The sequence below is a fragment of the Heterocephalus glaber genome, unplaced genomic scaffold, assembly GCF_053883595.1.
Source record: "Heterocephalus glaber isolate CG9 unplaced genomic scaffold, H.glaber_assembly_v1.0 deba00001428, whole genome shotgun sequence".
Classification (NCBI taxonomy): Eukaryota; Metazoa; Chordata; class Mammalia; order Rodentia; family Bathyergidae; genus Heterocephalus; species Heterocephalus glaber.
This window is the reverse complement of record NW_028258293.1, coordinates 19,470,191-19,484,653: the sequence shown is the minus strand read 5'-3', so window position 1 is coordinate 19,484,653 and position 14,463 is coordinate 19,470,191. Positions and strand designations below refer to the sequence as shown.

The following is a 14,463-nucleotide window of genomic DNA, read 5'->3' as shown; positions in this document are numbered from 1 at the left end:
CCAGTGGCCCACAGCGCATCAGCTCTTGGCACATTGGAACGGGGTGCTGACTAGGTGCTCAGCTGTCAGGGTAGAGGGTGGAGGGTAGTGACACGGGGCCTCCAGGTTCTCCAGAACTTTCTGTGCTGAGTGAGGGGAATCTGCAGGGATGTGGGGCATGGGGTTAGCTTGTTGCCTAGACCTGGCGGCACATGAAGGCAAATCCCTGGCTATCTGGCCCCTTCAGTCCCTCCTTCCCCCAGATGTAGGACTGAGCCCTGGGTGGCTCCCCCAGACCTTGTTCTGATTTGCTAGTTACTTAGGTCTTTCTGGCTAGGTAGAGCTTTCTGTGTCAAGTGTTCACATCAGCAGCCAGGCCTCAGATCCCCCTGAGCCTCCAATTTAGAGCATCATGGGAAGATTTCTCAGTAGGACAGTGGCCAACATCGGATTGTGTCTGGTAGCACAGAAATATATAAATTGCACTTGTACTGGAGTGCGATCAGTTTCCTCATTTCCCTTCCTGCCCCACAGGGGAGCTTTGTCCAGCTCCAGGCCTTACACTATGGAATCCCAGTTGCCTTGGCCTGGTTAGACTTCTAGGGAAGGGAGGACCCAGTTGAGATTTCCTTGTCTTGTTAATTCTTCTCTCCCTCACACTCTGGTCCCACCCCCATGCATCTCTGAATATCCCCAGTTATGGCTTGCATAGCATAGCAGCCTCATGAGTGCCTAGTTAGAGACACCATGGGCATCAAAAGGAATTCACCATGGAGAGACCAGCCCCTGGCAGTCCTTGTCATACTTGTACATAGATCTGACGCCCTTGATTAACAGGCACCAGGAAGAAAGGCTAGGGGTCATTACAAGGGAAAACCTAGTGTATCTTGGCCTGGTCCCATTCTAGGCAAGACCATGCACTCCATCAGGGTCCCATCTGTGAGCAACCAGCTCTGGCTGGAGGAGTAAAAGAGCCCAGAACGAGGGTGCACATGCCCCTCCTCACACTCATCTTCCCCTGAAATGTGGCTTTCTGCAGCAACTCCAGCCAACTGGCCTTGAGACTAGTGTGATGAAGGCACTACCGCACACGCTGGCCCTGCTTCTCAGGTAGGGAAGTGTAGGCCCCTAAGAGGCCAGAGCCACCCTGCCCCTGGGCCCAGCCTTGGCCCAGAGTCTTCAACCCAGTGGGGACCTGGCAGGCACACCCTGCCCAGCTGGCCCCTAGGAACTCACCTCACGTAGCTTGGTCAGTTTCTGCATCCGCACGGGCTGCACTTGTATCTGGAAGTCTTTAAGCCCTGGCACCTTGGCCAGCTTGCCACTCGCTTTGCCTGGGAAGCACTTCTCCTCCTCTGCCACTGGCAGCTTAGCAAGCACTTTCTGCAACGGGGGACCCAGCTCTTCGGGGCCACTGTCCCAGGAGACCCCCCGCATCAGGGGTGGCCGGGACTCAGGGGGCTGCAGTTCGACTTTGGGGCCAACCTTGGATGCTGGGGGGTCTCCAGTGGAGCCTTTTCTCTGGGTGCCTGGTGAGACCACTCCTCCCAAACCCTGGGCTGGACTTCTCAGCAGAGGGTTGCCTTCCCTGGCCATCTTTGGGAGCTGCCTCCCCGGCTCACTCTCAGCTGAGACAGGCGGGGGGCTGTTCAGGGCCATTTTCCCAATGCTGTTTGTGCCAGAAACTGGGCCCTTGGGTGTGGTCTCAGGGTGCTGGAGGGGATCGAAGTTTTCCTTTTGTTCTATTGCAAGCTCTTTGGACTTCTCAACAGGGGGAGATTGAAGAGCCATCCTGCCCTGAGACACTTTCCTTTGGTCATGCTGCTTCCGGTCAGCTAACCCTTTGGGGACATTCTGAAAGAGATAAGGTAGAGTTGGGACCCTGGAGAGAGATGAGGCAGAGACACAGCCCCTGCCAGGCAGCCCCTGTGTGTATGTGTGCATGAGTGGGGAGAGGTGGACTGGGTAGACAGGGACAACCCCTCAGTCAGGTCTAAGCCAGCAAAGTAGACCCACACACAAGATGGAAGTTTATAAAACGGAGAGGACAAGGGGAACTGCAACTCAAAACCAGCCTAGAACTGCCCAAGAGCTCAGAGCAAGGAGGAGTGCGATACAGGGCAGCTTTGGCTCCCCCTCGGTTGCCCCAGATTCTGGTCCTGGCTCTTAAAGACTCGCATTTCTCACTAGGTTTGTGAATTCTCTGAAATTATGTGCAGATTTGCATGTCTGTTTGTGGCTTTTAGGGGGGCTATTTTTCTGGGCAAAGAATCCTTAGCTCTTGAGAACTTTTTTTTTTCTTTTTCCTGGGAAGAGATTTCATCTTTCAACAGCTTTTCAGACTTGCATGATCCAAGAGAGGACAGGATCATTGGATGAGGTGATTCCTGCTGGAAAGTCGCAAGTTCTGTACTCTTACTCCCCCTGGAAGCCTGCGTCGTGAGGCACGCGTGGCTTCGTGTCTGGGGCTCTGGGTGCTGTCGTGCATAAGTGCTGGGCTGGTGTTCTTCCAGAGACCTCTATCCAGACCCAGTTCCAGGTGGGCTCGTATTTTAAGGCTGCCCTCCATGGCGCTTGGAGCACCTGGGCACCTTGCTCTGAGCAGGCTGGGACACACTTCTGTTGCTCATCAACAAAGATGAGGCTCCTCTGGATGCTCCCAGCAGAATTCCAACTGCGGCTGGAGCTTTCCTGCAATGTCACTGGAGGTCTCATCTGGCTGGGAGTGCAAGGGGATGGGCATGACCTCTGTGGAGGTCTCACCCCCTGGGTCCTGCTTCCCACCCTGTCCCACTCAGTTATGGAAGGGCAGGGGAATCTGCTGGTTTCCCTAGCTCGGACCTTCCATTCACATACCTGTTCATACACAGACTGCCCAGCACCAGGCCAGGCCTCTGTGAGACAGTGTCCCCAGGCCCAAACACCCAAACTGAACAAAGTTCCAACTCACAGGCTCGCCAAGGTGAGGTGAGGAGATGTCTGCCTCATCCCGCTTCTGCTGGAGAAAGTAAACACACGTGAGCTGGCAATGGGAGAGGCCTGTCTTCCTCTGGAGAGGCCCTCAAGGAGGCCTAGCCAGGGCCAGTGCTTCCCACCCAGCACCCTCGGGGGTCCTGGGAGGCCTCTCGGGCGTTAGAGGTCAGGGACAGACTGCTGCCACAGAAACAGGGCCTCAAGTTACCTGTGGTGGTGATCCTGGCTGAGGGGACTGTGGGCCGCTGCACACATCCAAACCTGGAACAGTCCCAACACACATGAGTGGGGCCCAGCGCCTGGGACCCTCAGCTCTCCCAACACGTCCCTCCCCACAACATCCCTTCAGAGCAGCCTTAGGCCTGGGCGCCAGAAATGTCACCATTTGCTGAGTGCCTCCCAACCGCCCTTGCTGATCCCCACAGCAACTATATGAGGAAATTGAGGCCTAGGGACCTTGAGGTCACATGCGCAGGAAGTGGCAGTGCTGAGATGGGAAACCAGGCTGCCCACCTCGAGCTGAGCTTGCCCCCCAGCACTGAGCCCCTTTCCCTTGCTGGCCTGAGGCTGTGGCTGTGGAAGAGAAGACATCAAAGTGCAGAGTGGCTCAAATAAGAGGCCTTCCCAATGTGCTGCAGTGACTTCTCTCAAAGACAGCCCATCGCAGCCCTCTTCCCATAACCTTGCTCAGGTCCCCAGCAGCCTACCTCTCCGGGATCCACCTGCCTCCTCCATCAGCCCCGGGCCCCAACAGTGTGCCTGCCGCTTGTGGGGTGCCCCCCACCGCCGCCCCAGGGCTAGCTGGGAGCTCCCGGGAGGGACCCAGCAGGAATCCTGAACAAGCAGGCTGCAGGCCAGAAGGTGGCTGGCTGCGTGGCCACTGTCAGGGAGAGGCCAGGGTAGGAAGCACCTGGGCGACTGGGCCTCACCTGGCGGGGTGGGGACTGTCAGTGAGCTGCTCCTAGAGGGCACAGGAGAGGCTCCGGGGCTGAGGCTCAGGGGGACAGCTGAGGAGATAGACACAGACTGGTTGGCATTCATGAGAGGTTGGGACTCAGCCTCTCAGAAACAGCCTTTCGGGTACTTCTGGCCCCTGGGACTGGAAGTGCCTTGTTGGGGCCTGCTCTGGACTGTCACACAAGGCTTCTTTAATGGCCCAGCCCCTCTCTTCTCTCAGCCAACAGAGGCGGCCCTTGGGGTCATGACTGGGGAGTGTCACACTCCTCAGCCTACTGTGCCTGACCTCAGGGCACCTTCCAGAAACTGAGGACCTGGTGTTGCTTGGCAGGTAAAGTACCAGAGGCTGTGTAACAGGGACCTTGAGGCTAGGCCTGAAGATGCCTGATGGATAATTAAAGGAGGGACAAAGCTTAGCATCTCTGCCTTCATTTTTGTTTGTTTCACTCATTATCTTAAAACTTTGGGTCAGATTCCTGCTCAGCTCTGCATGTAAGCATGTTAATTATGTAAGGAGTTGTATAATACGAAGTTTATTAGACCTCTATCTACCTACCATATCTCATTCTCCTTTAAGACTAAGGACACCAACTTAGGAGCAATTAATTTTCAAGTTTTGCAGGGACAACCAATTGCCAGTTTTTACACCAGTTCCAGACCCCCTAGAGCAATACTTAAAAGTCTCTAGTCATTGTCCAAAACCTGTAGGCATTTTAGAGTCCAAGAAAAGCAGAACCTCATAATCTACCCCATGACGAGGTCACCCCCAAGGGGAACAGTCCCTTCATGGCGGGAATCAGGGAATCAAGGTCACACCCCTAAGCAAGAGCAAGTGTTTCATGATGGGCACCAAACTGCCCTCTCAAGAGATGCTGGCTCTCCCAGGATCTTAGAGAACCAGTCCTGAGATACAGATCAACCAGACCAGGGTTACCTGCTCTGCCAGCTGTGCAGACCCCCTTTGTTCCCCTTTTCTATAAAACTCCAAGGTTTCTGTCAGCCCCTGGAAGACAGATTTTGAACTTCTTTGTCTGTGTTCCCAAGGTGGACATGCTGATTAAAGCCCCTTTCCTGCCCTTCACTGCTCATCTCCTTGACTGGGGTCATGGGTCAGGTGGCCAAGCCTGGTCTCTTGAGATCCCCAGAGGTGGGGCTTCTGCCCTGAAACGTTGGTAACAGCTACAGCTCCTAGATGTCCCAAGATGGCCCTGATTTCAAATGCTGCCCTTGCTCTTAAGTCCTCAGACTTCAATACTTTGCTCAAGGAGAAGAGGGACTGTAGCATCAGGGCAGTGGGAGGGGCCAGGGGAACTTTCCCTCTGACCTATAAATTCCCCAAAGACTGCCTCCCTTCCCCAGAGTGCCTATGTCCTTCCTAGGAGAGCAGGGCCAAGGGGAGAGGGCCCAGAACTTTGTCCTCTGGTCTTTGCTGAGGAAGGGCCCACAGCATAGCCACACAGGCTCCATCCACACAGGGAGACCCAGGGATCTGTGCACAGGGGCCCCACACAGAGGATTCCTCTCCATGCAGGATTAAGGGAAGTAGAGGAGTGGGGGAGCTGGAGTTAAGTATCATATAGGCTGATGCTTATTGGCAAAACAGGAAGCCATGACACTCACACACAAGGCTGAAAAGCAGGAGAGTCTTCTGGGCTAGAGTTGTACAGGTCTCTGAGGCTGAGCGAGAACCCCCCCCCCCCAGGCTCAAACTCCTGCCACCTGGAGACCAGGGGCAGCTGAGTCCAAGGATGCAGAAGCAGGAAGATCACAAGTTTGAGCCCAACCTGCGCAACCTAGCAACTTAGTGAGACCCTGTCTCACAGTTAAAAACAAAAAAGGCTGGGGATGTAGCTCAGTGCAGAGGCCCTGAGGTCAGCCTCCACTACAAAAAAAAGCCCACCCTCTAGGAAGCAAGGTTCCTACTGCAGCTGAGGCCCTGGCTTTCCCCTTTCCCTGCAGGGCCCCAGGTAGCCTTCTGGACCTCCTGGCCCTGCCCTACCTGATGGGGAGTCTCCAGGGCTGCTCCTGGACTTCCTCCCACGCCGGGTCAGGAATCGCTCACTCACCGACTTGGCTTCTTCCAAGAGAGCCAGGTTTTTCTTCTTGTCCTCCTCTGAGATGCTGATGTCAGGCAACCGGTCATTTACCAGGTCAATGATGTGCCCCGCAGGGTCTGCAGAGGGAGGGTAAGCTCAGAGTGAGAGGCTCTGCCAGCCCATGCTTTGGCCTAGGGCGGCTGCCCAGAGCTAACTGGGCTAGCAGAACCTCAGCAGGGTGCTGGGCAGTGGAGAGGGTTGCACAGGGACACAGAGTGGCTTCCTTGCATGCCTGGCCCCTCGAGCTTGCAGTCTGTGGCTGTGACCCCAACTTGGGGTCCCAGCACTGTCCTAACCTCTGCCTTGAAAGCGGGCCATCCAGGAACCACATTTCCATGCTTTCTGCTCCACCTGGTATGTTCTTCCTTCTGATCTCCTCTCCTTTAACAAGTGAGTAAGCTGTGATATGAGTAAGGCCAGCAGGCCAAAGATCTGGGCAGCAGATGCAATCCTGCGACCACCTTCTCCCTTCTTTCTTCCACTCGCATGCTCTACCCCATCCTTCTCCCAACTGTCCCTTCTGCAGCTCCCCGACTGGGTGAGGTGGGTGAATGGCTCTGGCTCTCCCAGTGGCTCAGGAACATGCGAGTCACTCCACACACCTTTTCCTTCCTCGAGCCCCACTTCCAACCCCTGATCAAGTGCTGCTCTTTACCTCCTATTTATGACTATCCCTGAACCTGCCCTCCTCTCCTTTCCTACTCTAGCTGTTACCTGGACGATGACATCAGCCACCTCATGGGTCCCTATCTGCAGGCCACTCTCTCTGTCCCATCCTCCACTGCCTAAGGGAGTGACCATGGTTGTCAGGATGACATCCCAACTCTAAGCTGGGCTCAGCCAAGTTTGGAGGCCTGACACACTCCCTTGGGGGCCTCTGGACACCATCCCCTCTGTAGTGAGCTTCCTCCAGCTCCCATCTTGCTTCCCCAGCCCCTATTCCCACTTCATTTCATAGGGTAAAACCCCACCCCTCGATTCCCCATTATATTGGTTAGAAAGGAGCTAACCACCCTCACTCACTACAGCACCCCAAGTGCCACACGTGGGAACAGGTACCAGTGTCGGCCAATGAATGAATTCAGCCCTGGTGGCATCAGGGATTGGCTTGGGGTGGCCATGTGCGGCAATCTTGGGAATGGTATGGGCTATGGAGAAGAAAAACTCTCTTTGCAATAATGGGACAAAAGCTTGGCCTTGTTAGTAGTCGTTTGTTACCATAAACAGAGGTCCTGCCCAAGAAGGAAACAAGCACACACCCAAAAAATGAGACTTGAGAGAGAGAATGGGAGAACAACCAATAACCCAAGTTGACTACTGTACCTGGATCCAGTACTACCTGAATCCACAAGCCCTGGCTACTATTCTTCTTCTTCTTCTTTTTTTTTTTTTTTTGGTACTGGGAATCGAACTCGGCTCCTTGTGCTTACGCAGCAGGCAGCAAAACCACTGAGCTAAATCCCCGGCCCTATTCTTCTATTATTTGAGATAAGTGAGTGTGAATTGGCTTTCTACCATCCAAAAGAGTCTCAGCTCATACACACAGCAGAGCATTCAGTGGCCACCACCAGACCTCTGTGTGGCCCCTGCTTCTTACCACATCTCTTCTCCTGCCTGCCACACCTCTCCTCCCTCTTGTCTATCTGTCCAACCACACCTTCCCACTGGCCCAGCCCTTACCCACAGATGTCAGGGGTGCAGTGGAGACCTTCAGGTGTCGGTGAGAAAGCCTCCTGTGGGGACTGTGATCTCTGAAAGGCAGAACAGAGTCATCTCATCAGGAAACTGCTTGATGCCAGTGTCACCTTTCAGCATCATCCTAAAGTGTCGTCTTATGTGTTCAGGAGTCCTCTGACTTTCACACTGGGAGCTTGTTAGAAATGCAGATTCTCAGGCCCCACCCCAGGCATCCTGGATCAGGAACCCTGGGGCTTGGGACCAGGCAGCTGTGATCTAAGAAGCCTCTGCCGGCTTCGGTACACACTCAAGTTTGCCAACCATGGCTCTAAGGAGATGCCACTTTGACTGACAACAGTGCTTACTGTTCTTTAGGGCCCAGACTCTAAGCTAAGATCTGACTGCTGGAAACCCCATAAAATGAGAAGAGCTAGAAATATGGTGCTGCCCTACAGAATATTAAGCTATTTTATATCTAACTTAGCAATTTTACTCCAGGATCCTTTTGCTCCCCACTGATTACATATATGTCTGTTTCTTATGCCTGCTTTTGAATCCACTTTGTTGTCCTACAGCTTCCCTTGTTAATGAGTGAAGGTAAATCTTTGACATGTGCTCACTATATGAGAATTATCTTTTTAGCTTTTTGAAAATTGCACTTAGACAATCTAATCCCAGCTAGACCAGTGCATGGGCCAGTGCAGAGTGAAACGGCCAGTGAACCCGTGAGTAAGCCAATGACCCCTCGCAGGACACCATCTTCATCTTCCATACAGGACCCACTTTGGCCAGCAGCAGGATTCTGCAGCCAAGGACTCGCACTTTTTAGGTTTGTCTTCAAATATCTGGGCAGTCATGGTGAAAAATTCCCTGCTATGGTTTGTGGATTCTTAAAAGCTCACAAAGTACCAAGAGCCAAATTCAGGAGAAGAAAGATCATTCTGAAAAAATCTTAAGATCTCTCTTTCATTTTGAGAAACTGTTTGATAGCGTTTCATCAATAGAGTGGTGCAAGAAAAAAGAAAAGATTTATAAAAAGTCTAGCTTTCTGAGGCCCATATTCTAGGGAAAATTGCCCATTGTAGTACAAGGATCAGGCACCTGGGCTCCGTACCTGTTGGCCAGGGACCTGTCGGCCTCTCCTGGTGAACTGGCATCCCCGGTCAGGACGATTGCAGGTGGACCGTGGAATATTCCTGCCAAGGGAGTGTCCTAGGGGTTTAGAACAAAAAGGCAGATGGTGTTAGGCCCGTGCCGGAGGGAGCTGCAATGATCACCCTAGCACTGTGCTGCTCAGGGTGGTCTTGGTCACAGGGACTGTGACTGTCTTGGTCACAGTGTGTTTGCTTGTTTCACCTTTACTGAGGTATAATCAATAACTTAAAATTGTACGTATCCAAGGTGTACAATGTGACATTTTGATAGGCATAGGCATGTAAAAATGACTATCGTAATTAACATATATACCACCTCAGTTAACTGTGTGTATGTTTATGTGATAAGAAGATTTAGTGAGGGCCGGGGATTTAGTTCAGTGGTTTTGGCACCTGCCTTGCAAGTGCAAGGTCCCGAGTTTGATCCCTGGTACAAAAAAAAAAAAAAAAAGAATACTAAAAATCCTCAACAAGATACTGGCAAACAGAATACAGAGGGTCATCAAGAAGATCATACACCCTGACCGAGTTGGATTTATCCCAGGGATGCAGGGATGGTTCAACATTTGTAAATCAATAAATGTAATACACTATAATAACAGAGTCAAGGACAAAAACCATATGATTATCACAATAGATGCAGAAAAAGCATTTGACAAAATCCAGCACCTGTTCATGATAAAAACCCTACAGAAAATTGGAATAGAAGGTCTTTACCTTAACCTGATTAAGGCTATCTATGAAAAACCAACAGCCAACATCATACTAAATGGTCAAAAACTGAAAACTTTCACGCTAAAATCAGGAACAAGACAAGGATGCCCACTATCCCCATTCCTGTTCAATATAGTTCTGGAAACATTAGCCACAGCAATTAGAAAAGAGAAAGAAATAAAAGGAATAAAGATAGAAAAAGAAGAAGAAGTTAAACTGTCATTATTTGCTGACGATATGATACTTACATAGAAGACCCAAAAAACTCCACCAGAAGACTTCTAGACTTAATTGACAGATTCAGTAGAGTAGCTGGATACAAGGTCAACACTCAAAAAACAATAGCCTTCTTGTACACAAATAACAGACTCACTGAGAGAGAAATTAGGGAAACAATTCCTTTTACAATAGCATCCAAAAAATGAAATATCTAGGAATCAATCTAACAAAGGAAGCAAAAGTCCTCTACACTGAAAACTACAGCACTCTGAAAAAAGAGAGTGAAGAGGATACAAAAAAATGGAAAGACATCTGTTGTTCCTGGGTAGGAAGAACCAATATAGTGAAAATGGCCATACTTCCAAGACTACTATATAGATTCAATGCAATGCCAATTGAAATTCCAACAATATACTTCACAGAACTAGAGAAAACAATCCAAAAATTCATTTGGAATGAGAAGAGACCTAGAATAGCTAAAGCAATTATAAGCAACAGAGACATAGCTAAGGGTATCACAATCCCCAACCTGAAACTATACTACAAATCTACTGTGATAAAATCAGCATGGTACTGGCAAAGGAACAGACCTGAGGATCAATGGAATAGATTAGAAGATCCAGAAACAACCCCAGACGTGCTCAGCCACCTCATCTTTGACAAAGGAGCCAACCACCATCATTGGAGGAAAGATAGCCTATTTAATAAATGGTGTTGGAAAAACTGGATCTCAACCTACCAAAGATTAAAACTAGACCCATACCTATCACCATGCACTAAACTAAGATCGAAATGGATTCAAGATATAAATATTAAGCCAGAAACACTAAACTTGCTGGAAGATAAGTTAGGTAGAACTCTTGAAGACATTGGCATAGGAAAAGACTTCATGAACAAAACCTCAGCAGTACCAGAACTAGCAGAAAGAACCAACAACTGGGATCTCATCTTATTAAAAGGCTTCTGCACTGCAAAAGAAACCAGCAACAGAGCTAACAGACAACCTACAATATGGGAAAAATTTTTTAGCAGCTGTACCTCAGACAAAGGACTACTATCTAGAATATATAAAGTATTGAAAAAGACCAGACCCCCCCAAATTCAAAGACCCCAATTCAAAAATGGGCATCTGAAATGAACAGCCATTTCTCAGACAAAGAAGTAAAAGCAGCAAACAAATATATGAAAAAATGTTCAACATCACTCATCATTTGAGAGATGCAGATGAGAATAACCCTGAGATTCCACCTCACCCCAGAAAGAATGGCTGCTATCAAGAAATGAACAAATAACAAATGCCGGCGGGGTTGTGGGGAGAAAGGAACCCTTCTCCATTGTTGGTGGGAGTGCAGACTGGTGCAACCACTATGGAAATCAGTATGGAGCTACCTCAAAGAACTAGGGCTAGAGGTCCCATTTGACCCAGCTATTCCTCTGCTGGGTATCTTCCCAAAAGAATTAAAAGAATCATACCACAGCGATATATGTGCACCCATGTTCATAGTGGCACAGTTTGTAATAGCTAAAGCTTGGAAGCAGCCCAAGTGCCCATCAACTGGAAAGTGGATAAAGAAAATGTGTTTTTTTAGTAAAATGGAGTACTACTCCGCCATAAAGAATGAAAACCTAGAGTCATTTATAGCTAAATGGATGCATATCGAGGCCATACTCTTAAGTGAAATAAATAGGACACATGTGTAAATACCAAATAGTTTCTCTAATGTGAGAAACTGATAGTGTAAACAAGAGTTAAAATGATAAAAATGAATAATTGATTATTTGAAATAGGAAAAAAGGTCCAAAGATGAAGGAGTGAAGGGAGGAGAAGGGGAAAGGAAAAGAGGGAAAGGAAAAACTATGAGAAAAGAAAAAAAATGGAAATGAAATCTATGTAAATAGGGCAGGGTGGAGGGGGTGAAGGGTGCACAGGTAACGGGGAAAAAAATAAGAACCAAAATACATTATGTACAGGTACAAACACCCAATGATAAATGTAAACGAATTGTATACCTAAAATGTACCAATAAAAGAGCTAAAAAAAAAAAAAAAGAATACTTAGCGAGTTTCAGGCATAGAAGACTTATTGTTAACTCTAGTCACCCTGCTCTGCATTAGATCTCCAGAACGTACTCATCTTAGAGCTGAAGGTTTGTACTCACTGACCAACGTCTCCCTATTTCCTTCAACTCCTGACCTCTGATAACCACCATTCTAATCTCTGTTTCCACAAATTCAACCTTTTAAGATTCCACATGTGAAATCATGTACTATTTATCTTTTTTGTGTCTGGCTTACTTCACTTAGCATAACATCCTCTAGGTTTATCCGTGTGGCAGGATTTCATCCTGTTAAAAGGCTAAATAATATTCCATTGGGCATGTGCATATATCCATTTTTCATGTGTTCTTTATACATCCACCAACAGACATTTAGGTCGTTTCCATATCTTGGTTGTTGTAAATAATGCACGAGTGCGGTTTATTTGGATTAGTCAGAAAAGAAGAGATGGGCAGCATCTCCTTCATTCCCTGCAGCCATTCGGCCCAGCATGCCACAGATCACCATGCACTAAGACTGGGGCACCTCATGCCCTCCCTTGTCAGTCTCACCAGCAACACAGGGAAAGAACGGCTCAGAGCCTCAGACTGGCTAGCCTGGTCAGGAGGAATGAAAGCTGGAAGGAAAGATGGCAGCATCCATGCATTCCTGGTATTCGGTGACAGTCTTGTCTTTGAGTAGTTCTAACATTTTGGTAAAGGTGATTCGTACAATAAAAAATGGACCACAGTTTAATGTTTCTTACTTTGTAGAAATGCTTATCTGTACACATGTATATTTCTGAAACTAGAACAAAGTTACTGGCTAGTCCTTGGTGTTTTGAGGTATTATTTCACAAGTACTAAGTAAGTAACAGAAAGAAAATTCTCACACCCTAGATCAGCGATAGGGTTGATAGTTGTGTGAAGTGTAAAACCACGTCAAGGGTATAATAGATATGCGCTGAGTGAATAGATGAATGAATGAAACCAAAGCAATGTGGGATCTACAATAAGATCCATAAAGATGCACCACAGCCTCTGTCCCCTGAGGCCCTTTGAGAGTGGACTAGGGGTAAACATAGGGCCACATTCTTAGCTCTCTGGTTCTTGCTATTGCAATATTTTCTTCTCAAAATTGTCTCCAGTTTGTCTGGGAGACACTCTGGGCTTTCTCTCCCACGTCCCTTCATCCTTTTAAGATGCTTAAAATGACACTTTCCTCTTTCTTTCTCCTCCTTCCTGTCTCCTTGACTGGTGTGTACCATCAGGCCCCTCTGTGAACATGCTCTTCCTGCCCAGGCCACTGGCCTGTCCCCTAATGCTCCAAGCTTGCCATACCCCTTCCCCGATGCTGGGGCTGCCTCCTGCACTGTCAGAAAAGTGGGTTCCAGGTGTCCCCATGGGCACTTTCCTGGAGCCACTGGCCATTGAGTGTTCTTACTCCCAGTGACTGCTCTGAGGTCATGGCCTGAGGTTTGCTGGCTGCAGAGCCCAGACTGGGCCATGTTCCTGAGCCCTCGGTGAATAGGTGTTAGTTTTCTGCAAGGTGGGAGGAACCCCTGTTTCCTTTTCACATTATATTTTCTTATCTATTAAGTGGGTCCTGAATAGTGCTGTCTGAACTTCTTAAATCCCACAGCTGTAGTAAAGCCAGATCTCATTTTCATTTGCATCTCCCCTCCCCTGCATCAAGTGCAAGGTGATGAGAGCTATAGACACCTTCAAGTTAGAATCTACCCAGAAAACATCATGTCTCCTTTGCAGAAAAGATGCCTTTATTTGGAAGCTCAAAACAAGATCCCTGAGGAGTCCTTACTTGGCCTCTGTGTTCTTATCCAGGACCTCATGAGTGCAAGGAACTACAGTGGTTGGAGAAGGGGAGGTGTTCAGAATCTCCCAGCATATGAAATGAAAGGTTTTTTTGCAGGGACTTAACTGGGTAGGAGAGGTAGAAAGCAGCATTGTCTATTGGAAGAGAGATGAACCAGGTTCAAATTCCTGCCTATCAAAACCTATGAGCTGTGTGTTCTTGGGCAAGTTATTGGTCCCATGGTCATAAAATCTAATTCATAAGGTTGGTGTGAAGATTAAAATAACGTCCATAAAGCACCTAGCTCTTGAGTGATTCTTTCAATAAATGACTATATTATTGTCAGATTACTTGTTTGTCATCCGACAAACAACTTTTATTTGCCACCATGTGCCAGGAGCAGCTTGAGATAAAAAGAGAAGATCCTTAAGGACTCAAAGTCAAGCAAGGGATACAGAAAAGCAACATACTGCTAATCAACATAAAATGATAGGGAGTGGACCTCATTCTGTGTAAGCTCAGAAGAAAGAAAAGAAAACTCTCGAGTGAGGGAACTTGAGAAGGCTCTATTTGGAGAAGGATATTTAAACTATGGATCTTAAGGGATGAACAGAAGTTTGCAAGACAAAGAGAGTGGGGAGAGGTTTGGGGCAAAGGAAATAGCTTTATCAAAAGGTATAACTGGGAATTAGGCATTCGGAGCATGGATTACAGAATATGTGAGCTGGGACATGCCAGGGGTGAGGGGAAAATGAAACTAAAATAAGAGGTTGTGTTGGCTTTTAAAGGATTTTGATTGCTACCGATTTTAGTCTTGTGGTTCGGAAACAGGGAACCCTGAAGTT

At 48.4% G+C, this 14,463-nt stretch overlaps 1 protein-coding gene across 16 annotated transcripts in view; it reads right to left on the bottom strand.

Moving 5' to 3' along the window:
* Window positions 1–14,463, bottom strand: part of Irag1 (inositol 1,4,5-triphosphate receptor associated 1) — a 111,909-nt gene that overhangs the window by 49,641 nt on the left and 47,805 nt on the right. For 5 of the 16 annotated variants that reach the window (XM_087211683.1, XM_087211689.1, XM_087211682.1 and 2 more), the window contains 7 exons: window positions 8,797–8,894; window positions 7,686–7,756; window positions 5,909–6,082; window positions 3,882–3,959; window positions 3,161–3,213; window positions 2,930–2,977; window positions 1,216–1,833 (listed from right to left, as the gene is read on the bottom strand). In XM_087211683.1, coding sequence (XP_087067809.1) covers window positions 1,216–1,833; window positions 2,930–2,977; window positions 3,161–3,213; window positions 3,882–3,959; window positions 5,909–6,082; window positions 7,686–7,756; window positions 8,797–8,894 — 1,140 coding nt within the window. The remainder of the gene's footprint in view (window positions 1–1,215; window positions 1,834–2,929; window positions 2,978–3,160; window positions 3,214–3,881; window positions 3,960–5,908; window positions 6,083–7,685; window positions 7,757–8,796; window positions 8,895–14,463) is intronic. The other 11 variants (XM_087211690.1, XM_087211686.1, XM_087211688.1 and 8 more) reach the window with 7 other exon arrangements.